The 27,067-nt window shown below is 35.7% G+C and overlaps 1 protein-coding gene across 2 annotated transcripts in view; it reads right to left on the bottom strand.

Moving 5' to 3' along the window:
* Nucleotides 1-23,066, bottom strand: part of LOC129254108 (alpha-2-macroglobulin-like) — a 41,031-nt gene extending 17,965 nt beyond the window's left edge. The window contains exons 1-14 of one of the 2 annotated variants that reach the window (XM_064103181.1): nt 22,705-23,066; nt 21,110-21,326; nt 18,992-19,163; nt 18,402-18,457; nt 17,844-18,042; nt 15,766-15,853; nt 13,656-13,758; nt 11,906-12,041; nt 10,989-11,098; nt 10,150-10,308; nt 9,152-9,370; nt 2,532-2,724; nt 2,007-2,188; nt 467-619 (exon numbers count right to left, since the gene is read on the bottom strand). In XM_064103181.1, coding sequence (XP_063959251.1) covers nt 467-619; nt 2,007-2,188; nt 2,532-2,724; nt 9,152-9,370; nt 10,150-10,308; nt 10,989-11,098; nt 11,906-12,041; nt 13,656-13,758; nt 15,766-15,853; nt 17,844-18,042; nt 18,402-18,457; nt 18,992-19,163; nt 21,110-21,326; nt 22,705-22,790 — 2,073 coding nt within the window. In that variant the 5' untranslated portion in view covers nt 22,791-23,066. The remainder of the gene's footprint in view (nt 1-466; nt 620-2,006; nt 2,189-2,531; nt 2,725-9,151; nt 9,371-10,149; nt 10,309-10,988; nt 11,099-11,905; nt 12,042-13,655; nt 13,759-15,765; nt 15,854-17,843; nt 18,043-18,401; nt 18,458-18,991; nt 19,164-21,109; nt 21,327-22,704) is intronic. The other variant, XM_064103231.1, reaches the window with a different exon arrangement.
* Between the last annotated feature and the right edge of the window lie 4,001 nt (nt 23,067-27,067).

Below are 27,067 nucleotides of genomic sequence, written 5' to 3'. Positions count from 1 at the left end.
ACAAAGGAAGAAAATGCAGCAATCATCTTTTAGAGCAGTAATCTTGTTAGACCCTAGTAACTTATCTTTTCAAAGTTTCAATTTAAATATAATTCATTATTTTTTTCTTCTCAGAACTCTATTATGAATTTCACAGAAACTTAAAACAGTCAATATTGCATAAGTTAACAGTAACAACATTGCAACAAACTTCCAGTGCCGGCCACACAGAAACGTTGTTAGCCAAACAGAGCGCTAACAGTAAGCCCAGTCACATCTTTTGGTTTGTGAAGTCAAAACATTTGTTTCAATGTGTAAGTAATGCATTGTTGTGATATTAGGCATCGCTGCCAAATTACCAGTTGTAACAGGGTCTCTGTGTGCATTGTTAGCACTAACAATGTTTCTGTGTGGTCAGTACAAGTTGTTAGTTTCAACCGAGTGGTGCATCTTTCAATCGATACTAATAGAGATATGATAAACAAACCTTTTCTTTAGAAAGTTGATTGTCTCCACCTATGATATGTACACTTTTATCAACAACACCCAAAGCACAGAGTGAGCCATTTCTAGCATTGAGAGCTATAGAAGCAGTTTGACCTGGTCGTATCACCCTCTCATTTAGAAACTCAACCGATACCTGGTAAAAAGATCAAGAAGATACATGTGAAGCATACTATACAGTTTAATTACTGGTATTGATTTCAAAAACCTCATAAAACAAAGCTAAGTATTTGATCTTATAATTTATATTAAAGTCAAATCATTTAAAAATATCAATGGGAGGGGGATATATTTAAACAAGTGGAATGCCTCTGGCCGTCTCACCTGCATCACGCGATTCAATATAGCAGCAGTGCTGATTTTGAAAACTACTATAACTCGCACAAGATGTTCAGTGATACTTGGTTACTCTTATTTCCACGTTTTATGAACTAGACCAATACACTTATAGAGATATGATGGCAATTCAACAAATACCCCCAACGTGGCCAAAGTTCTTTGACCTTACATGACCTTTGACCTTGATCATGTGACCTGAAACTCGCACAGGATGTTCAGTGATACTTGATTACTATTATGTCCAAGTTTTATGAACTAGACCAACACACTTTCAAATTTATGGCTGTAATTCAACAAATACCCCAATTTGGCCAAAGTTCATTGACCCTAAATGACCTTTGACCTTGATCATGTGACCTGAAACTTGCACAGGATGTTCAGTAATACTTGATTACTATTATGTCCAAGTTTCATGAATCAGATCCATAAACTTTCAAAGTTATGATGGTAATTCAACAGATACCCCCAATTCGGCCAAAGTTAATTGACCCTAAATGACCTTTGACCTTGGTCATGTGACGTGAAACTCATGCAGGAAGTTCAGTGATACTTGATTAACCTTATGTATAAGTTTCATGAACTAGGTCCATATATTTTCTAAGTTATGATGACATTTCAAAAACTTAACCTTAGGTTAAGATTTTGATGTTGATTCCCCCAACATGGTCTAAGTTCATTGACCCTAAATGACCTTTGACCTTGGTCATGTGACATGAAACTCAGGCAGGATGTTTAGTAATACTTGATTAACCTTATGGCCAAGTTTCATGAACTAGGTCCATATACTTTCTAAGTTATGCTGTCATTTCAAAAACTTAACCTCAGGTTAAGATTTGGTGTTGACGCCGCCGCCGCCGTCGCCGTCGCCGTCGGAAAAGCGGCGCCTATAGTCTCACTCTGCTATGCAGGTGAGACAAAAACTATTCATTATCTGTTAAAGAAACGCAAGAGGCCATTTTGAGAGGTAACAAGATATTAAAATAATTTTCACAGAAAGGCAACAAATAGAATATTTCTCCCAACCCCACAAGAATACTGAAATTTAGGGGCTTAACAGGAATTTTGCTCATTCCTCTTTTTAATTCACCAAACATCTCTCATTGTCTAAATACATGTATATACCTGTATATACCTGTACAAGCTGCTCTTGGTGTTTAATTTAAGAAGAAAAATCTACAACGTACCTGATTCTTAAAAGCAGCTGCCATTTTTAAGTTAGTGCTTGCACTGACCACTTCATTATCATTCCGGATATAATAGACAAGGATTTTACTATTTGGAGACATTTCAGAGATTGCATTGAAGAAAAAGACGGCACTGGCTTTGGTGCCATTCCTGTGATAGTTTGGTAACTCAGGGGCAACATCTGCAGACAGACACAAAAAGAAAGGTAAAACCAATTTTATATAACATAATAAAGAAATGCAATTGGAACCAGGGGAGAAAAAAACGACTGATGAGTGCAATTCAGCTCTAATTAATTAATTCATTCATTCATTAATTTATTTATTTATCTGTTTATTTATTCATTTATTCATTTTTCCATTTACTTTTTTTAATTATTTTTTTTGGGGGAGGGGAGTCACATTTACATGGCTGGCAGAGAGCAAATGGCCTATCATGGCCAATTAACTTCATATCATTGATAGAAGGGAACATTTTCACCTTTGTTTATAATATCAAATAAGTTGTCCAGAATCATAATGTACCTTCATATCGTCGCCAAATAACAGAGGAACGACGTCTGAGTTGACGTCTAGATCGTGAAGAGGCTGAGCTAGAGGCTGCGATTCGAGAGATGATCTCAGACTGAATAATGGGTAGATCTCTATCAGCTGTGCTTTCAATGTTGTTGGTCCAGCTGTATTTACCACTAGCTGTGATTCTTCCTCCAGAAATAATCTTTACGAATAAAAAAACAAGTCAGCCAGAAAACTTGTAAAACTGGCATCTCAAAAAAAATATATATACAGTGCGTCCCATAAAAAACAAATCCTAGATTTATGGATGATTTATCATAACTTAATCACAAATACAATAGACAAATGACCTACCATTGTAAAGCTTAGTCTCCTCTTTCATTTGAAATAACTAAGAGTATTCATCATTCATGCATTAGTGAGCAAAAACAATTTGAAGAAAGAAAAACCAAAAAGTCACTTGGCGAGAGGTATCTGAGTTTCAATAAGAAAATCAAATTTTTAAAAAGTTCAATATCTGCTCTTTAATTTGCTTCAATTACAGAAAACGGTCAAGAAAAAAGAATGTCAGTTTATTTGAAATAAGGCTTGAATTCCAATAGTTTCATAAAATGACGAGGTATTACAGGATTGCTTTCAGACTTACTCGACACACCATTTTGTTGACGATCAGCCATGCATAAAGTCTTTTGTTAACCATGCGATAGCTTAGGTGAGAAACCGGTGAAAACATGTATGTTTCATGAAATTATGGAAAACGATCATTTTTATGAAGAAGCATAGAAGCATAGCTTTATTTTTTTTTACCATTTTCTGCTATTTAGCTATCAAATTAAAAAGCAGATATTGAACTTTTTAGGCATGTGATTTTCTTTTTGATATTTTGATACCTCCCGTCAAATGACTTTTTGCTATCCTTTCTTCAAATTGTTTTTACTCACTCATGCGTGGATAAGAAATATTGTATGCTATAATATCTGAAAGAGGAGATTCGAAGCTTTACAATGATAGGTCATTTGTCTATTATATTTGTGATTAAGATATGACAAATCATCGCTAAACCTCGTTTTTTTTTGTTGGGGGGGACGCACTGTATATATATCTAATAAAGCTTGTGCAACCAAAAAGGCATTAAAGAAAATTGGTCCTAGAAAGTTAATGAACCTATGCAACTCAAATCATTCCTTGTTTTTGTTTTCAATATAAACACATTAATTGTGTGCATGTTCGTTAACATGAACAAATACTCATGTACGCCCTCACATTTGATTATTATATGCACATCTGCACCGAAACCCACACACAGAGACGTAACTCATACACACTCACACTAACACTTAGCTAAAGAAGACTCTGAAACATACTATCCTGGACAAATCTCTTGGACAGATTCCTTCTATTTTATCTAATTCACTCACCCCCCCCCCATCCCTCAAATGGATGGATATATGTCTTGCATGATGCTCGCCACATAAGTGAAACAGAGCTAGATTAACCCTTTGCGTGCGGGCCCGCGAAACCGGATACCTCTCCCTGCAGCGGAGCCGTTTTTGTACATTGCTGGTATTTGGATCTGTGGCGGTGTTTTCGGGTGTTTTTTCTAATCTATTGCTAATTGCGCCAAACTGAAGTATTTTCAGGATTTTTAGTGAATGTAAAGATGAAAGATCAGACATTTTTCTTTCTAGAACTAAAGGTCTCGCTTCTCAAATCAACAGAATAGTTAAGAAATTTACGAGGAAAAAGTCGTGTTATTTTGTCAAATCTTCGCTTTTTCCCCAAGTCAATAGGCACTGTGTACAAAAATGCATAAGGGCAATCAGCACGCGCGGACAAGTCGGGTTCCATCGATATTGCTTTGTTGTCTGCTCTGGTACTTTTTTTCATTGCCTATTGTCACGCTACTCATGAATGGTCTCTTTACCCCCTTGTATACAGATCATTTGCAAAGTGTATAATTACGACGATAATCTGTTTTGGGTGAAATCACAGCATACCAAATACCTTTATTTTCCAGAATGAATAAAAAAGGGTGAATATTCCCTTGCAAGTACGATGATGATGCTGCGCAACGAAAGTCCGAAACTATTTTGTGATTTTTGCATTCTGGGCTTTAAGACGGTGGCCTCAATGTTTCACTAAAAATCGCCTTTGGTTTCTTCTTTTCATGAATTATAGTTTGTAATGAAAAATAATTTTGTTCCTGAAGATTGCATACCAGTCTTCGATTTGTTTTCCTGTTGCAATTTCAAAGAGCGAAGGGGGTAAATGTGACTCAAATAGTGGATCTGAAATCATACCTCCCAGCGCTCTCCTCGTCTCGTTCTACGTTTCATTTTTCTATCTCCCTTTTCCCTCCAAAATAACCATGCTACTGATTACTGTTCGTCACAATAAGAGAAAGTGAATTATTTTTATCTATTGAAATTGTCATGATTGTAGCATCTAAATTAAATTTATTTATACATCTTTTTCAAATATTTGGGTGTTGATTCTCACCAGGGTAAGTGCCCCCCAAAAAATATAAGGTCAACCTGTCTTTTTTTTTTCTTTATATGGATCCTTTTGTGCTACGCTATTCGCCTGAAAAACAAAAGAAAAAAAAAAGAAGAAAGAAACTGGCGAAATTTTTTTTCTTCAATTTTTAGGGGGAGGGGTAGGTGTAAGATTGAGAGGGGTTTGTCGGGACATGTCAAACAAACATGTGGTTTTTTTTAGGTGGATGCCTCAAAGTAAATTCTCATTCTATTTCCTCAATTTCCGGCGAGGAAACTTTTAGTTCATTGTTAGTTTTAGCGTTTGAACTGATTATGCTTTTGTCAAATTTTCAGTGCAGAAATTTTCACATGGGAGAGAAAGAGAGAATGAGATGAAGAGCTTCCAAAACCTAACATGACAAATTCACTCTATAAAATGACGTGAATTACAAATTGAAGTGGGAATGTCGAAAATTTTGGGTTTTTTTTCCCCCAGTTTCTCAAATAATGTCTCGAGAAACCTTTTGAAATTACTATTGTAACTGTCATTTCACAATAAATTCTATATCATCTTCCATTTTCTATATTGATAACATGGGTAGATATCTTTCGCAAAAGACAATATGATGATGATCATCATCATCGTATAAAAATGCACAACTAAACTATTTTTTGTGAACTTGGGGCTTAGGGTTATGGCAAGACAGAGGCCTCAATCTTTCACCAAAAGTAATTTTCTTTTTTAGATTTTTTCATAAATTATATGTCTCATTTAATTCGATTTTCCACGCAGCTATTATTATGATAAAATAATTTTGTTCCTGAAGTTTGCGCACCGGTATTCGATTTGTAATATCCTGAAATTATTTCAAAGTGTTAAACAAATAAAAGTGACTAAAATTGTAAGTCTGAAATCATACCTCCCAATTCTCTTCTTGTCACTTTCTACGTTTCTTTCTCTATCTTACTATTCCCTCAAAAAGAGCCATAATAGCAATTACTGAAAGTAAGAGAAAGTAAATTTTCTTGAATAAATTATAGCATCCGTAATCATAAGTGTTTTTTTAATTTGTTCTTTCGTTTTGTTCGATTATCTTCTTCATTTGTTATATTGTCTCCTTGATTTCACAGCCGAAAACAAAGTAATATATAAATCATTAAAAAAACATTCACAATAGTTAGAATTCATTTTTGTCTCTATCGTTTTAATCGTTCAATCTCATAGTACAGAGGCAGCGGAGTTGGTAGGAAGTTTCAGTCCTCACCCTTTCAGCAAACATGTGGGAAAAAAATCTGAAGTCTATATAAATTTATGACTTTTTTTGGGCCGGTCCACTCCCTCCCACATTCAGCTCAACCCCTCCATTATAAAAAACGCTCAATGGCCCCTGTTTTTTATTTTTTTAAATCAGATATTTTGATAAATCTTTTCTACCACGCTATTCGCCGGTAAAAAAAAAAAAAGAAGAAAGAAATTGGCGAAAAAGTAGGAAAATCAATAAAATATTGATCGGTATCAACATTTTTTTTGGGGGGGGGAGTGTAGGTCACACATGAATAAAAGTTTGTAGGATTGAGAGGGTTCTATCGGGTGACACGCCAGACAAACAAATTACCATCCTGTATCATTCTATTTCCTCCATTTCGCACGAGGAAACTTTTAGTTCATTTTTGGTTTTATCATTTGAAGTGATTATGTTTCCAGCAACTTTTCAATGCAAACGTTTTCATCTGGGAGAGAAAAGGAAATAAGATGAAGAGCTTCTAAAACCTAACCTATTATAAATTCATTCTGTAAAATGACATGAATTAACAAATTGTGAATTGTGTTTTTTGCCGCTTCACCCCGTCCCACAGCTCAACCCCTGCACCATAAAAAAACATTGCTGTCCCTGTATAACATCTTTTTCCAAATTTTTTGGTTTAGATGCTAACCATGGTAAGCGCCCCAAATGCGATTTTTTTTTTTCTGGGGGGGGGGTCGTAACGGGGAAAAAAGTGGCCAGGACGGTCTTTATTTTTATTTTTTCTACCGCGTTACTCGCAAAAAAACAGAAAATCGGAGAGAGGAGACAAACAAGCAATATTAGAGTGTAGGTCAGAACATTTCCATCTGGGGGGGGGGGGGAAGGTCAATCAAGAATAATGATAAAAAGGGTCTGGGGACCGAGTTGCGACAAACGAACGTTGTGGGATTTTTCAAAAGTAATCTAACCAAAAAATAAAGTCATGTTGTTATTCGTTTAAGTAGATATTTATGGAATTTTAGCAAAAGCGCACTTGTCTATTCCCCCTTTTATCTCTGTTTCTCATTCTCTCTCGTTCTCCGTGACATCTGAACATATTTTTCTATAATTTCCCTAAATGATTCTTCGTTCATCCTTATATGCGTCATCACCCAGGGGTAGCGCTTTTATGCAATATGAATCACTGACGGATGTCATAAGCACCTGTGTTGTCGGTAAATGAGACAATTCTTTTTTAAGATACGGTATGTTGGTCGAAAAAAAAGTATTCATAAAAGCTTTTTGTATTGCTAAGTATGAAAAGCATTCAATGGGTCATCCTGCCGATAAACACTAATCTTCCTTTTGTTCGGGGCGTTGACCATCTGTATCCTGCTCTTTTCGGAAGGAATTTGTTTGAGTGGCCACCCAGACATTCTTTTGTTCGGGTAGTGCCGATATCATGAACTACATGGACGTTTCCCTTTTGAAAAGAGCAGAAGATGAATGGTGTGCTTAATTCTCGCTACCCCAAATAGGAACAAAAATCTCATAATGCGCGAGACGAGATAATTTTCACTCCGTCGGGTCGTCATCACCACTTCCGGTTAAGAGTCATGCTCGCGCGGGGTTCGCGATACTGAGTTTTCCACCACGCTGAAATCGATGCCAATCAGCGTAATATGTACAGATTATAATACTTTTTATTTAATTTTGTCAGTTTTATTCTATTTGAATTATAAATAAAACTAAAAAATACGTGAAAATAATTTTTATTCATGTTTTTATTTGGTTATAAAAAATTAAACAAAAAATGAATATCTTAAAATTTTGCATTTAGCGACCGGCCTGATACCACGATCGTATTCGACTAGACGCTAAATATATACAGCATTCGTTCTGTTCAATTTTTCGTCGACCACAAAATGGATAAAAAATCAGTTTCGGAATTAAAAAAATCTTAACTGACAAAGGAATACCTTGCAATGGAAAGCGTCGTGAAGAATTAATGACTTTAGCCAAAAGGCCGTTAAACTTTATCGTGAAAGAGATGGTTGTGATCACGAACTTTCCGAGCGAAAGCGACGTTGTGTTGTAGTGCATGACGGCACTGTTGATCTGAATGGCAAAACAGTGCATTGGACTTCCGAACAGGAAGTTGTAATACCGAAAAAGCTATCCCATAATGCAATGCGCGTTACAGGGATTTTCCCGGATCTCGGCGAAATCGCTATTTGGGGTAGCGAGAATTGTTTTCTTTTCTCTTTTTTTTTCAGAATAGTAGACAAAAATAATAAGAAGGGGGATGATGGGGAGGGAAAAAGTTCAAAAGTGCACCGAGATCAGCTCAAAGTACTAAGAAATTACAAGCTTTTTGTTTTTCTGAAAATACAATCGATCGATGAAACCAAGGAGATATCATTCTATCTAGAGTGATATCTCCTTGATGAAACAAATAAGACGAAAATGGTGAATAAACGCGTAGCTTATTACGTGACGATCTTGCAGAAAAGATGTTAGCGTATATATTCTATAAAAACGATATGGATCAAATCACGTGATCAGAACAAATCACGTGATCAGGCCTTGTGTGCGCGCGTACGTGCTCGTCACAAAATTTATCCTCCCCGTCAGACTCCAACGAAAAAATCGGGTAAAGTTGAAATGATTTCCTTTTTTCAGGATTTTTCCCCACGTAGCTGTATATTTTTTTCAATCTGTTATCGAAATAGGTTTATAAAGGAAATAGTGGCAGAGGTTTTAGTACATAACAATTACGAAAAAGCTGAAAAACTTCATTGAATTAAACCAAACATATCTCAGCTTCTGTAGAAGCCCGTCGTAGCTAAGTGAACGACTCGCTGGGCTTTTGTGGAAGCCCGTCGCACGCAAAGGGTTAAACTCATAAAGGATTTCCCAAACTTACCCTGTAAAAGAAAGTGATCTGTGTCTCATTCCTTGGCAATGTGAAATGGAGATGAACAGGAACGGGCTGATTAATAGATAATGTATCTGTGATATCTGAGATTTGAAGAAATGAACCACTTGGAGAATACCATGCTGTGATCCACTTGAATACCGGTGAAGTATGGGGCCAAGAGAAATATTCTGGTAAATCAGCCTGGGAAGCCTCATCTACTTCTGCCTGGGGAATCAAAGATAAAATAGAGTGAGTGGCATTAATATGTAGATAAAGAGCATCTATTAGCTTGAATCCGCTCAGCATTCATATATAGAAAAGAAGCCATAATAGACACTCATGCTGACTAGGCATAAGAAATGCAGAGTAAGATTCAACAGGGAGATGCTATTTGGCATTTTGTAAAGGTACACTGGAAATAATAAACAAGAAACAAGGTTCACAATTATCATCTGTCTGAATATGTAGTGTCCATAGGGCACGAATGTCCCTGCTTATTGCGCAGAAACTGATTTGGATATAGAATGAGCTACAACCTGTGATCTATGACTATAGGTCGCCTATCATCTGGAAATTTGAACATGACCTTTTTTTTACTGTTCTACCGACACATAACAATCCAGATATTTTCAGCAGTGAGCGTTGACTAGCAGTCTCGGAACCTGTATATTATTGTGATACTTAGCTACATTCCAATAATCGTTTAACTTTAAATTTTATTAATTCAAGTTAATATTGGGAGACTCCATTTGAAAATGAAATAATAAATGGTCCCCTTCAATTTCATCAATGGGGGAATAGACCAAAAGCCTTGTTTTGGAAAGTGCAAATAAGAATGGGTCTGGGTTACATACAGCCATACTCCTTTATTATTCATTTGAAGCAGCAATGAAAGAAATTTAGCTTGACTCTTCTGTTTTTTTAAAATTCAAATTTACTATATTCTTCAATTTGTAAATAACCCAAGAACTGTTTATAAATGTCAACAACTTAAGGTGTATTACCCTAATGCTTAATGAGGCAATTGAAGATCTGTGAGTTGTATCAATCATGAAGTCAGCTGTTCCATCGGCTTGGGTTTCATAGGACTGACGGTCATCACGACACAAAACTATCACTGTCTTGAAGCCTACTGGTGAACCATCAGGATAAGTCAATACAACCTGACAAAAAAAAAGAATATTAATTAAAACCAATGTCTATGTGCGAATTTGTGGTATAGAGAATAAAATATTTCAAAGAACCAGTGTTTACCAACTAAGTCTTTTTTTATTCTCAGAATTTCTTCATTTTGATAGGCAAATAATTGTAAACTTCAACACAGCTCTCACTCATTATCTATTCTCACTGAGGTTGATCTTCTTTCACTCTTATATAGAAATCATATCTCAGAGTATGATATAATTACCCATAATACCCCCATTTCCATCTATCCAACAGCCAAAGAAAACAACCACAAAAAATAGATTGAACTAGATCATTTTTGTGATTGGGAAATTGAATGTTACTTTCAAAGGAAACTCTTTTTATCACAAGAAAATGATACATTGTTGTTGCAAGGAATAGAGGCCAAGTCCATTCCATATATAGTATTTGTTTTCATCATCATGCAAATATTTTTGAAAGGATGCAAAAGTACAAAAATGAGCAAAATCCAATGTTTTCACTGAAGGTTCATCAGACTTGCATCTGGACTTTAGAAAGGCTATAAATGTTTTACAGGATGCAGAGCATAATCAAAAGGTATTAACTGATCAATATCGTAATGTATTTTATTAATTTTCAGTTATCAATAGTGGAATCTGCTAAATTTTGTTTGGGGCAAAGTGAAAGGGTAACTTACCTTTCCACGGTATGGTAGTAAGGGTTTGAAATAATCCGGGCCTTTAATCTTGATTGAAAAAATGTCCTTCTCAATCTTAGCATCTCTACTAGTAGCATTCATCATTACACCTTTAACAAAGATAGAAGGAGAGAGAAATGAAGGGAAAATGTACACATCACATACAAAACAAAGCCTTATACTGACAAGTACTTTTTTAAACATGAACTTTTAGTCACAAATTACAATTTGACTTCAAACTCTCTTGTGACCATAATAGAGAGGAGGCAAAAAAAAGGGCAATTCAAACTCACTTCATCTTGTTTCTTTCTTTCTTTCTTTCTTTCTTGATTAATTGATTACACATAATTCTGATTTTGGGTAGATCTGACAATCAGGAAGGATTAGATGAAATCTCTTAAAATCTATGGCAACAACAAAACTTCCAATGAGTTAAAGAATCATTTACTAGTATGCCAGAGAACACTTGATAGATTTTTATTTAATAATGCATTAACAATTTTGTTTATCCAAACAGGAAAAACGTGCTTTTGTAAGTGGGTCATCAGGTCTTCATTAAATGACCTTTTCCTTCCTGATCATGTAAACACAGGATATGTTTTGAATTTCTCTTGCCAAACAACATATACCAGTATTTGATTTTAATTCAGTTTGAGAAGATATTTCACGATTCTATCTCTACACGTCATAAATTGAAAACGAATAATATCTACAGAGTAAGTGTGTTCATAGGACACAACCTAAATATTGAACTAGTGCTGCCATGAAAGCATAACCATAATATCAAAGTAGTTCTTGTTTATACAACTTAATACATCAGAAATGCAGAAGTTTGTTCCATAGAAGAAAAAAAAAGATTACATTTTTGGCCAGCTCTATTTCAAAGATGATACAATATACCTAATGCATTGGATTACCTGTGCCCCTTTCTGTGAAATGAGCAGAGACATACAAGCTCAGCTGACGGCGAAAATAGCTTGACTGAAGTGCTTCTCGCAATAAACTCTCAGCTTCAACAGTAATATCTTTGCAACCTGTGTCCTCGTCAGCTTCCTATTAATAAAAGGAAGACCGGGGGGGGGGGGGGGGGGTGGGGTTCACAATGAATCAAGTATGACTTACAGTTGCACTTAAATGCCTAGTTGTGTGCCTAATAAAAGGCATGACTGCACTGGTCAGACCATGCCAAGAGGAGCTGCGCCACTGTGTATTGATCAATAAGATTGCTTGTTGAATACGTGTCTGTATTTAAGTGGGACTCTTAGATCATACTTAAATCTTTGTGAAACACCCCTAAGGTGGGTGTTTCACAAAGATTATAGTGTGACTTATGGGGTGTTGCAAGAAACTTGCGATCAATTGCAAGCCTTTTGAGGGTCCCTAAATCAATTATCTGTCTTGCAATTCATTGCAAATTCTTGATTGATTGCTTATCTGCTCCTTGAAACAAGGAGTGTAATCTGATTTGCTAGAGCTAAAATTGATCTATCAGTTGTAAAATTGCAACAGAATATTTGCAATTGATTGCAAATATTTTCTTGCATCATCCCCTTAAACTTGCATACAAATTTCAGTTGCGTGCAGAATATAACGCATCACCACACTGGTCAGATTATATACACGACTACTGTATATCCATCAATCAGATTATGCGTTGTTGGTGATAAAGCATGACTCTAAAGTCACACCTCTTTAGTGAAACGACCCCAGGTGCGTGTTTCATGAAGCTGTTCATAAATTAAAAATGAATTATATCATTTATTCTTAACATTTCAATCAGCTCTATGAAAAACCCACCAGGCATCGTAATAAAAAGCTCAGTTATAGATCTCAGGGCTCATTCTCAGTTTGGTTTTATTTTGTTAATAATTGCACTGATAATTGTATGCACATTGTGTCAACTGAATGATCAACCTCTAAACTATTGTGTTATGGGGTCCAGAAACAGAAGATTTATTATGGCAAGTTCCCCCAAGTCTGCGCAGTCCCCCTTGTCTGCCCAGACGCATATCTGAGCGATACTAGTAAAAGAAGATACGCAACAAACACAGACTTTACACATGCAATACAGACAGATATTCATTAAAAAATCTGACTAAAAATGCTGGAAATATAATGAATTTGGGCATTCCATGTGACGGCCTCAAAAAATGCAGCATTTCTCATCAAAATCCCTGAATCGTGTACAAAGTGAATGGGTGCGCAGACATGGGGTACCATTTTTTTTTTCAATCTGACAATGACTGCATAAGGTTTTTTCCAAGAAAATCCCATATTTCTTTCAAATTTTTATGAGATATTTGGTACACTTACTCATAATAATATAAGGAACATTATTAACTGAAAGATATTGTGAAATAAAAAGAAATTCATGCTAAATCTTAACTCGAGTTGTTAGGTGCGCAGACTTGGGGACCACCACTCATACAAGAAAGCACAGTAAGCATTACAAGCCTATTATAATATTGATATTATTTGGAATAAAAGAAAGCAGCATCATGTAGAACACCAGGGTCCCATCTTACATATAGTTCTGATATATTCAAATCAATATAATATTGGGATTTATCTAAATTTGTGTGGTTAAGAAACAGAGAAATTTTATGAAAATCACATTTTGAGTTATATTTGAATCTATCAAAACTCATTATAAGTTTGATTTCTCACCTCTTCAAATACCATGCTGCTCGTCCCTGGAAGTCTGTCAAATTGGTCAAAAACTGCAATAACTGCAGAGATGTGACCTCGTACAGGCTGACCATACGTATACCTGTTTAGAAACAAATTTAATGTCCATTAGTGTTACCATATTTGATAAATGTATATTTATGGGCATGAAATTTTGAATCCCAATGGCCAATATAATTTATTCTATAACATCAAAATAAAAGAATTACAACACTTGCCAGGTACATTATATCTGCAGAAATGATTAACATATACACACCACAATATAGTGCCTAGTGACTGTGCGTTTAAAGGTCAAGTCCACCTCAGAAAAATGTTGATTGGAATCAATAGAGAAAAATCAGACGAGCACACTGCTGAAAATTTCATCAAAATCGGATGTAAAATAATAAAGTTATGACATTTCAAAGTTTCGCTTATTTTTAACAAAATAGTTATATGAACGAGCCAGTTACATCCAAATGAGAGAGTCGATGATGTCACCCACTCACTATTTCTTTTGTTTTTTATTGTTTGAATTATACAATATTTCAATTTTTACGAATTTGACGATTAGGACCTCCTTGCCTGAAGCACAAAATATTAAAATAATGGAATTCAATGTGTTCAGGGAGGAATGAAACCTCATTTCACATGACAATAACGAGAAAATAAAAATATTTCATATTTCATATAACAAAATACAAAAGAAATAGTGAGTGATGTCATCAGTTCCCTCATTTGCATACCGACCGAGATGTGCATATTACTGTTTTGTGAAATGAAGCGAAACTTTAAAATGTCATAATTTTCTTATTTTACTTCCGATTTTGATGAAATGTTCAGTGTTATGCTTGTTGAATTTTTCTCTTTTTATTCAAATCAAGTTTTTGTTGGGGTGGACTTGTCCTTTAATTACCGGTAGCCCATTTGTATGTTAATTATGCACTGCTTATTAACGAATGCTTGGTAACCATAATTAAATCTTTTAAGAATGAATTTTCCATTAAAAGATAAAAGAGTATATTGAGAGTCTTAACCTACAAAGCTCTAATACTGGATTTAACATACTACCCAAGTTTGCATGCAGTTGGACAAGCAGTATCCAAGTTATGTATCATAAAGAGAGTCTTGCTAGTTAACTTTAAACCATTGTGATGAATAGACGGACGGACGCCATATGGATCTATAAGTAATGCCTTCATCCAGGCATGAATCTAGCTTGCAGCACTATTTATGTACTCTGCATTTAAAGGAATACATTCCTGTTTGGTCCCTAATTACCTAGCCTGGGTTGAGTGCAGCATAATGTGAATAAATTTCTTGTTGAAAGAAATTAACTCCTTGTGGTGATATTTGAAGTGCTCAGCCAAAACTCAATTTAATACAGTGATGTAGGTTTATAATGTACAGGATTGTCAATTTGTTGCTTGAACTGTACTTGAATTAACCACGCACTAAAATACTTAAAATCACTTTCGTTTCTGATCGGAAATCTGATATCCTGCTTCTCTTGACTTCTGTTCATTTCTAAAACAAATTTAACACTTTACATCCCAGATTCATATTGTATGTACAGATTAAATATCTGTACACAAACTTCCTTTTTGATGCTATTAAGTTCAATTCACACTGCTCAATGAAATAAACATAGACAGCAGCTGATACAAAAATTAAACAAAGTGTGTTTTACTGATAAGAGTTGCAGGATATGATGATATACAAATATTTTGACATAAAACTAATAAAAGAGTCATCATTGACTCTATGATACATTGTCTCTCACACTATCGCACAATATTACAATCAAGGTATATGTTCTAGACAAGAAATCTGCCTCGAAATGCAATAATAATACCAAAACATTATAATCCTTACAACCCCTAATCAACTAACCAGAGTCCTAGGTTATGTCAGTTCTCCGCAATTGCCCCCCCCCCCCCCTCCTGATCATCTGTGTTTATAAATCAGTCAAAGCAAATAAAAGTGACACTGTGAACATTGATGACATTTTTTAACAATTATACTTCAGGGATGATAAATTGTGATAATGTCGTATCAAAGCCTTGGATAATTGAATACTCTAACTTCATGTACGAATAAGACTTACTTTGCACATATCGTCACAGTGATTGGATCAGTAGCACCAGCATAGATAAAGGATGGATGACGAATTGAAACATCAAACTTTGGCAGCACTACAAAAAGAGATAAAAAAATCTAAAATAGCAAGACTTCTAAGACATACATGAAGACCTCATAGCACGTGCAGATCTAAGGAGACTAAGCGGGCCTCGCCCCCAGCGCCTTCCAAGATCACCTATTTTTACTTCATTTCTTTATTTTTTGCTTGCCAAGAAAGAGAACATAAATGGTCCCCGTGGGTAAGGTTTTTTTTTTTTTGGGGGGGGGGTGAAATAGAAAAGTTACACTTTTGGGAGATTATCAAAACTAAAGTTCAAACCATCAACTGTGCTTTTATCACTTGGTCATTATGGTTTATGATAGGTCATACAAGATATCATGATTTGTTGAGTATGGTAGTACATGTAGGTAGCTTTTGAAAAGCTCAGCTGCACGCAGCCGGGTAGAGGTTGATAGCTGATAACAGACCTGCCAACCACTGGGAATGAAAAACTGTATTCTGTGATAAAAAAAACTGTATTTTCCCCCAAAAAAGTGTATTTCATAATAAAATGCTTGGCGCACTCGCTCATCGCGGCGCTCAAGCTGCATGCAAGCTAAATTGCGCGCTGCTCTTGCAGATGAAAAAAAAAAACATTGAAACATGTGTATATCTTCACTTGGTTTTAACAAAATGATTGAAAAAAAAACAAAGTTACCCGAAATTACATTGATCTAATAACCATATTTGTGTACGTTTTATGAAATATAGAGACATAGAGATGATTTTTTTTTTACATAAAACGTACTGCCGTATTTTGGTTGCAAAAACGTACTAAATACGCCTAAAACGTACTGGTTGGCAAGTCTGTGACAAGCTGTTGGGAAACCCGGGGGGTGGGGGGGGGGGGTGAGATGAGCAATTTTTGGCTATTTGCATGTTAGAACTGATATGATTAATAATCTTGTAGAAATAAGTACCTTGCCTTAAAATTTAATTCCTGGGAAACATTTTTTACCTACATACAGTATAACATTCTACCCCCTCACTGAAAGTCACTGTGACCTTTGAAAAAATATGTCAAATGGCTCAACTTTACTTGCCACACCCCTTGGTAAGTTGAGCCATCTTCTTGGGTAAGTTGAGCCACCTTCTGGGGTAAGTTGAACCACAAAAGCCATGTACAAAAGGTATGGGACAAGAGTCACAAGAACCAGCATTAACATCCTGTAAAAGTAAAACGCCTGTCTTGTGAATTTGGTCTTTTCTGCCTGCATATCAATGGCTTTTTATGAATTATCATGGCTCAACTTACCCCATGTTGGCTGGCTCAATCTACCCCAGTAAGAACTTAATGTGATTTTTCACATTCTTTTGCATCCATCATGTAAAAGACTATGACAAGAAGGAGGATCAAGACCTGGACTGACAATAGAGTTTTTATGCCCTTATTATATTCAAAGATGCATGTAGGTAAAAAGTGCTTATGTATTTCACACCCTTTTTTTTACTGAAATTTGTATTTTTCCCTCAACGTTGAAAACAAAGTGGTGGGGTAAGGGGTTATGCAATGGGTCATTAATATATAGCACCAGAACAATGTCTGACTCATTCATTATCGGCCTGGGGGTGGTGGCTCAACTTACCCCGCCTTCCCCAACTGGTTCCCTAGCATCAACAATGAAAAAAGAGTTTCTTGCCTACATCCCTTTATGATGTACCCACATAATCACATATACACACCAATGAAATATAATGTTCCTCTTTCTCAACATATAGAAAACTGAAGATCCATGCCAAATATATATCAGTTACAAACATGATAAAACCAGTATATTTATTTTGTTTATGCAACCATCTTCTATGATGTTTTTTTTTTCTCGCTTTTTACTTCTATTTTATGACCCCATTTGATTTCATATTCATTATCATTATATTTCAAATGTCAAATTCTGAATTATAATTTCTCATAGGCCTATCTTATAAATCTGATATGTGTCATGGTCAAATACTGTACTAATGGTCCAGGTTAGAACACATCAAAAGTCTAATTGATTTCTCACCATATTCTTGAACTTTAAAGACTTGTGATGTTGTTACTGTTCTACGAGGATGAAACACTTGAACATGTATCCTCCAGTCTCCAAGCTCAGGTTCTTCAGCAAGCTCAAAGGTCACATCAAGCAGGCCATCACTACTGATTTGATTTCTCCACTGCTGTATTCTTGTCCCACTGGGAGACGTAACCCAAATATCATTCCTCTGTCATTTTGAAAACAAAATGTGATCATTCTGGTCATTGATTTGTTCATTAAAAAAAAAAAACTTGTCTACTGGAAAACCTACACAAAACAATTTAAACATCATAACAAATGATCATAAACACAGCTGTTAGTTCAATTACTACACCATTTGGTGTGTATGCTTGTACCACTACCAATAATAGTTACCATGTTCGCCTTGTTTCTACATTTTGTCTTAAAAACACATGCAAATTTTTCCTGGTCATAAAACATGATTCTGTGTTTATTGATTACTCAAACACAGAGGAAAAAAACATCTGTTTTAAAATTCTGATCAAAACCAGTCACAAATTTCTGAAAAATATTTTCTCTACTTACGTTTTCAGTATCAGGAAGCAAGCTGGGGTATAGTAAAGTCATCACTCGGAAAAGAACTGTAAAGAGATACATGATATGTTTAATACACACAGAAGGGTCCTCCAATTAAACACCCAATCATTTGAACATTCACTGATGCACTACAAATCAAAAGAACAGTTTTTGTTAACAATAAATAAAACTGCTTCATATCCATTCAATTTATCATCAGGTATCACTTCAAAATATGTTTTAAAGAACAATCATAATACATAACCCTAATATTGTTGGAGAACATAAAAATGCAGCAATTACATGTAGGCCTACACTTGCACAATAATACAGAATTACAGATCTTCCATTTCAATTTCTTTAATCACATATCAGGCACTAAGTCAGTTCTACTATGTTACCTACATGTATCTTGCTAATGACGCTATTTCTAAAAACAAAGAGTCTATAATTAGCTGCAAAGTTGTCTTTATGAAAAAAATTTGTGACCCATTTTCGATTTCAACAGTCAAACTTCCCTTACATAGTTTTGTAGAGCTCGTAACAACATCCAATATTTAATTTGACTTTTCAGCTTAGAAATTGACCCTAAAACTAACCTTTTTGTCCTGGTTGATAGATTGGTTTATCTGACTGGATAAAGGTCTGAGTCCTGAGAGGCACAACAGCGACATTTCTGATGTATGTTTTTTCCAAGGTCAGAATACCTGGTGTCCTTTCAACATACCATTCCAAATCAATCTGCCCTTGTCTTGGAGGACGATGGCGATTCTAACCATATTAAATTCAAAATAACGTTTTTGTATTTGGAAACTGTGCAATCATTCCACTTGGGTCTTCTCAGGATGACTCAGGATTACGCTACACTGAATATGATTTTCAGTTTGAGATGATATTAACATTCAAGATGTTTAGAGAAAAGTTTCCAAGGTTAATCTACATGTATTTCACATCAACAAAAGATTCATGATCATCAGACAATTTACAAAATGTTTTCTTTACCCAGTTTTTCTCTCTTTTCAATTTAGTTTTCATATCATTTTGATGGTGCGACCAACAAACAACAACAATAATAAGAATGATGATAATAAGAATGATGATAATAATAATACTAACAATATGATAATATCAATAATAATAATATTTGTTATTATAATTTAATAATATAATAGTAAAAATAATGACAAAACACTGCTTTAAGTTAAAGGTCAAGTCCACCTCAGAAAAATGTTGATTTGAATCAATTGAGAAAAATCAGACAAGCACAATGCTGAAAATTTCATCAAAATCGGATGTGAAATAATAAAGTTATGACATTTCTAAGTTTCGCTTATTTTTAACAAAATAGTTATATGAACGAGCCAGTTACATCCAAATGAGAGAGTAGATGATGTCACTCACTCACTATTTCTTTTGGTTTTTATTGTTTGAATTATACAGTATTTCAATTTTTACGATTTGACGATTAGGACCTTCTTGCCTGAACCACAAAATGTTAAAATAATGGAATTCCACGTGTTCAGGGAGGAATGAAACTTCATTTCACATGACAATGACGAGAAAATCAAAATACATGTATTTCATATCTCATATAATAAAATACAAAAGAAATAGTGAGTGAGTGATGTCATTAGTTCCCTCATTTGCATACCGACCGAGATGTGCATATAACTGTTTTGTGAAATGAAGCGAAACTTTAAAATGTCATAACTTTCTTATTTTACATCCGATTTTGATGAAATTTTCAGTGTTATGCTTGTTGAATTTTTCTCTTTTTATTCAAATCAAGTTTTTGTTGGGGTGGACTTGTCCTTTAAGGGTAAGTTTCCCTGAGAAGAGTTTGCTGTAAAAATATCAGAAAATAGTAAAATGTAATAATAATAATAATAATAAAAGTGATGTCTTATTGAAAGCACACACTCTCTACAGACGAATATGGCACAAGCATGACAACAGTTCCTTTGGACATATAAACAACTACAATGAAAACAAAGTTCTGCATCACCACTGGAATTCCTACAAGGAGCTATATCCTGATGGGGCCTGGTGCCCTCCTGCTTGCTACTCTATATACCGACAATTTTAATGCATTGATGAAGGTTTGAGGAAAACCCATCAAAGATAAAGAAAGTTATTAGAATGTAAAGTTTTTTTATACAGCTGCTTATAGAATATAAAATGCATAAATTTCAATTTTTTAATGATTCATGATGAATAAAATGAATAAAAAATGTGTTTCTTTCAGGAATGGATGAGAAATGATCTGTCTGGTGTTATATTGAAGCTACAATAAAACAATTTTTTACTAGAAAATTACATTTCATTGATATTTTACTACATGATACATACAGGCTATATGGGGAAGCTGCTCGTCAACATCTTTTATTTTTCTGCCATTCTTACAATAAACTCTTCATCAGGGTGAACTTCTCGTCTTCTCCTTTAATAAACTATATTTAAAAAATACTGGGTGTCTGTGAGTTAACAGAGAGCCTTTTACCATGTTGACTATGGGTTCGAGTACTGCCATTTAACCAGGTGGGACCTGATGATGTATAAGGATTACAATTCAATTCTTAAAATGGATTTACACATAATCAGGGCTAATATCATGAGACAAAGATTAGTGGACGACGTAACCACTAACCAAAAAAAAATCTTGTGAAACATTTAAATCAATAGGAAACCAGAATTTAAATCTAAATGTGTCGACTTACATGTACTTCACGAGGCAGAGATCCATGATTGACCTGTGTAGAAATATTCAAACATCCATCTGTTTCTGCACCAGTCCAGTCACTAATGTGTCCAACTGCTAACCCGTAGACAAACTTCACTTCGATACGCATATTTCCTGTGACATTTGCGGCAGTGAAACATACTCTTTCTGTTGAATTCAGGTGGACCTTCTCAGGAAACGTTATTACTAAGCCCCTGATGCAATGTTTGCATGAGAAAATATGAAATGAATGAAAACAAAACAAAGGATATAATTTTACTTAAAATGGAAAATTATCCCCTGACAGTGACAATAAGTTGATTTACATAAAAACAAAAAAAATTAAGAATACCAGTGAAGGTTTAATTTAAATCCACAAAAATAAGAGTTACGAATAATTATATCTTGAGATGTCACAGACAAGCAGCTCCATATACATGCATGCTGTCTGACATAAAATTCATATTTCATTTCTGAAAAAACAAAAAAGTGATTTCATTTGTGGGGTTGAATACATCATTTCATACCCCTTCTATGAGAAAAAATATTGTTCATTCTTTATATGTTCCATTAAAACAAATGGAATTTATAGGGTAGTTGCTTGCATATGACATCCCCCCAAAAAAACCTTAAAATTTTATAGGTTACTTATTCCTTGATGGATTTATGAATTATGTACATCAAACCTTCACCGGTATTTTTCAGCTTTTATTGAAATGAACCTAATGTCAGGGTGAACTTCAGCTTTAAAAGTTGCATGAGTTGCGATATAGATGAACTAGGGACAGGGTCTAGGCATATATATAGCTGAGAGAAGTGGTAGCCTATTCATACCAGAAATTAATTAACCCAGGGAGCTCTGGCCCGCTTTGCTTTGCCCAGGACTCGTCCGTGTAGTATTCTATTAGGCAGACATGGGAACTCTCCAAAATGGGGTAGAATGGGTCGCATTAGCAATCCAAATAAAAGGAGAAAAAATAAATTATGCACTTACCTCGATTATATGGATGAAGGTCTATTGTGACACAGAATCCTGACATCGAGGCACAAACTGGACTCTCAAAGAAAGGAAAAGTTAGACCTCTCTGTCGCGTTCGTTCTCGGTATACCGATCGGCCATTTTGTTTTCAATTTTGAAAGAAGGAGAATGAACGAGACAGCTCTTTTCCTCTTTTTGAGGGTCCAGTTTGTGCCTCGATGTCAGGATTCCATGTCACGATAGACCTTCATCCATATAATTGAGGTATTATAGTATACTAAAAATAGTAAAAAGGATAGTTATTGCAGAAATGCAGTTGCAAAATTAATGCAGCAATTAAGCCGGCCCAATTATCATCCATAATCTGACAAGAAAAATAACAAATAAAAAGATTCTCTTTACAAAAAAGGGCACAAACTGGGGATGGGCATTACTAATTGGCACAAATACTAGCGTTCACATTTGGATCAGGGGTACATGCTGTGCACTGTTGTGCACCGCACCCTCGACGCTCGAGCGTAGTGCTCCGGGCGCCTCCGGGGCGGCACCGCCCGCCACGCCATTCTGCATGCATACGATGAGCTCAAAGACCTTATATAATTATAAAAACTCACCTTTCGACTTCGGCTCCACCAAACTGCACGGCAGACAGCGATAATACGAAGCACACAGCTAACAAAGCTACATTTGACCAAACCATCGTTGATCCTGATGTTGATCACGACGAGGTAGTATGAAGAGTTGAAGGCTAATGAAATTTTTACCTCACAGCCAGCTTTTTATACTAACTTGTTAGACCGGTTTAGTGGCAATGCAATGCAACTGGCAAGATCAGAGTCGACGAGTCTTGTTTTCTTTTCAAGTTCTTGGAAATCGCCGCGTCGTCTGCTGCTAGCTAGCAGCTGTGCATGCATATGGCTGGCTAGCATGCTGTTCCAGGATAACAGGCTGTACCACTGAACTGGAAACTCTGAGTGAGCATGCGCAGTACTTATTTACTTCCCTCGATCCTTGACGTAGTACGTTGACGTCAAACTTCCCGGAAAGCAGCTCGTCGACCTCCCATTAGGCCTATGGCTGTTTACAAAGTTCAAATACTTAGTTATCTAATAGTCCATTCTCCGAAAGTAATAAGAACCCTGCACCTGTGGAGATAGCAATCTTCCCTGGAATATGCTATCACTAACGTACATTACTAATTCATGGTGTTGTTGGCTACCAAGAATAGTGGAAAAAACATTAAGGGGAGATAGAAATAGATTATAACAGAGAGAACCATGCACGTACGTTAACAATAGTCTGACAAAATACTTTAAAAATGTAAAAAGAGATAACCTGACAGGGCGTTCCGTTAACCTACACTTTTAAAGGGAAAGTGAAGTAGACAGAAAATAAATATGTTCTTTTGTTGGCAAAATCAGAAGTCCACCCCAACAAAAAGTTGATTTCAATGAAAAGAGAAAAATCCAACGGGCATATCAGTTTCATCAAAATCGGATGTAAAATAAGAAAACTATATAACATTTTAAAATTTTGCTTAATTTCACACAACAGCTATCCTGGTCGGTATGCAAATGAGGGGACTGATGACGTCACCCACTCACTATTTCTTTTGTATTTTATTTCATGAAATATGAAATATTCTGATTTTCTCCCCCTTCAGTGTCATGTGAAATCGAGTTGTATTCCTCCCTGAACATGTAGAATTAACATTGTCATTATAATTATGGTTCAGTCAAGTTTTTAATTATTGTCAATTCTGTAAAAATTGAAATACTGTATAATTAAGACAAAGGAAATATAGTGAGCGATGGACATCATCGCTCATCATCAACGTTTTGAGAAAAATAAGCGACACTTTGACAACTTTCTTATTTTACATCCGATTTTTTCCAGCATTATATGCTTGTAAGATTTTGCTATATTGATTCAAATCAACATTTTCTCGGGGTGGACTTGACCTTTAAATTAAGAAAAAGGGTATATTCTGAGTGGTGAGCAGGCTCATCATTCACAGGACACCATCTCCGAACAGAAAACAACAATGTTTTTACAAATTTATACTTTAAATCATCATAATAATAAAAAATAGTGATTTTACGGGGTCTTTTGTTCATCGATTAAAAGGGCCGCTAGTAGACTCAACACCATCTCGCAAAAAGAAAATAACAATATTTTTACAAATACTTTCAAATAGTATTCTATATAACCAGGGGCGGATCAAGCTTTCGCCAATAGGGGGGGGGGGGGCGAAAAAAATTTAACCCATATTTTCCCCGATCGGCCGCTCAAAGTTGATTTTCATTTGTTTCTTTGAAGGGGTAGTCTTAACAGTCACTTCTGAGCTAAATTAATTATGTCATATAAGCCTAATTGAATAGTACGAGCGCGAGCTAATTTTTGACGGAAATTTCATGTATTTTGTCCTGAAAATTGAACATTCTGAGCAATGATTGTGATCGTGAACAAGCTGTGTATGTAACTAAATAATTACTGCGAGCGCGAATCGCTAGCAGAAATTTTTAATATACTGTACGTTCTGGCCTGATGGAAAACAGAACTGTTTGCAGTTACCCATGCAAACAATATACATATTTCAACAATTATGACATTTCGACCTAAGAATTGGACATTCTAAGCACGTTTTGTAATCATACAATTAACTGAACATTACTATACACTATTTATGTTTCGTAAATCACAAAAATGATGACTAATTGGGTATTTTCCTACATTAATAATGCAAGCGCGAAGCGCGAGAGGGAAATTTCTGATATTATGATATGACACTGGATAATTCAAGCACGTTTTGAATAAAGAACAAACAGCGTGTTTTTGAGATTTGAATCTGCATTCTAGATATATTTCTTTTATTATGGAAAAACAATGATAAAGCGCAAGCGCGAGCTGAAAAAAATTGAAGGCGTTCTGAAGAGGGTCAATTTAAGCACTATTTCAAGCATTGTAGAAAAATTGTGAAGTGGATGTGGATCGTACTTGAATGATGCGAGCGCGAAGCGCGAGCCGATAGACCAAGCACCCGGGGAAATTTTAAAGACATTCTGTCATCATATGAAAATTACTAATTTTCCTATTCCTCTTCCTAATCGCGAGATGAAACTTGTGATATCGTCATTCCAGCATTATGAAAAAAGGGACAATTTCATTATTAGGAATTCATGAAACTATTACCTTATCTATCAATCTAATATTAATGAGAGCTCGAAATCTGTTGATATTAAGGCCTGAAAACAGGACATTTTAAGCATTTTTTAAATACTGTTTTACAGCCTACTTGTGCACATAATTATGGTAATCCTCCTATGCAGAGCTAATCGGCCGTTGATGGGGTGCAGGAGACCCATGTGCATGAGAAAGTCTTGATGCGAGCAGATGCGGTAGCGTGGTTTACCTACTAGTACATTTTGTGAACTAACAGAACATGCAGGATGCGGTGCCACTGCAAGTAGGTCTGGGATCGGGCCGGCCGTTACGAGGCTGTAAATTAAACATGGGTATAATACCTCCTTCGTACTTTTCTTTCTGTTTTTTTTTCATCGTTTCTATCTCGTTAAAAGGACATTATTTCTTGGGTTGCCAAAAATAGGGGGGGGGCGGATCCGCGCATGATAACAGGGTGTTCCGTTCATCTATTTAAAGAGGCTTTAAATTGAAGACAGATATATTCTTTCGAAAATACTTAATAATGCTTAAAAATCAAGAAAAGGGTGGAGACGTATCATCATATGCTCATTATTCACAGGACGCCGTCTCCCAGACAGAAATGTCAGAATATATTTGACAAGCAAATAAAAAAAAGAAAGAAAAAAAAAGGTCATTAATTGATAATGCATGACATATTCCCCAAATAATATTTTTTATGGCTCTCAAGCGGGGGGGGGGGGGGGGGGGGGGGGGCACGGACCGGATTTACCCCTACCTGGATCTGAACGCTATAAAAGAGTCAGTACATGCGACTTTGATGAACTTTTCAGTGTTTTGCTTGTTGGATTTTTCTCCTTCTTTTCAATTCAACTTTTTGTTAGGGTGGACTTGTCCTTTAAATAGATGAATCCGACCTCAGATCACTGCAATAATATGGCGGCCATAACTGGGGGAGGGGGGGGGGGGGGCTTTCAAAGGATAATAATTTTCTATATGGGTTATGCAATGAGCCAGGTATGTTGCTATGCCAATGCATATTATTATCTTTTTACTTAGGTCCCGGATGTTATAGGGTATAGGCTACTTGACGCCAGGGGCGTCGCTATATGGTCTTTTCCAGTGGGGCCGGGGGGGGGGGTGGAGGCCCAGATTACCGACAAATATCCGTACCGATTACCGACGCAGCGACCATGGGTCATGGTAGAGTTTTTCATTCTCCTTATATTCACGTTTTCTTTCGTTATACCCATAGGGGCCGCATACATTCGTAATTCTGACGCTTCGTTATTCCGAAGGTTCGAATATTCCGAAGGTTCGTTATTCCGCCAAAGGTTCGTAATTCCGAAGGTTCGTAATTTCGAAGGTTTAGTCCGAAAACGAAATAGTCCAGGATAGAAGGGGTCGAACCTTGTTTTTTTATATATACAATGTTTTTTATGGTTTCTTGTCAATTCGAGGGTGCTGATTCCGAATCTGAATGATGCCACTCGTGTAACCTTGAGCATTTTCTGCAAATTTGCAAAATCCAATATGGCCGCCAAAATATTCAAATTACCCATGAAAATCATAAAATTGTCCACACATTGGCTTTAAAGTACATGCAATTGTGCTGCCAGAGTGAAATAATATCAGAAAAAATGATTTTTGTCAAAATATTTATTTTCTTGATATCAAAATGGCCGCCATCATAGACCCCTGTACAATATGAATGGGGAAAATTATTTTTTACAAAATTGAGCACTGAAATGCAAGTAATTATGATCTATGAGTGAAGCAATGTCTGTAAACATGATTGCTAACGATATATATCAT

Source organism: Lytechinus pictus, chromosome 1, assembly GCF_037042905.1.
Source record: "Lytechinus pictus isolate F3 Inbred chromosome 1, Lp3.0, whole genome shotgun sequence".
Lineage (NCBI taxonomy): Eukaryota > Metazoa > Echinodermata > Echinoidea > Temnopleuroida > Toxopneustidae > Lytechinus > Lytechinus pictus.
Note: the sequence above shows the minus strand (reverse complement) of the source record. Positions and strands in the feature narration are given on the sequence as shown.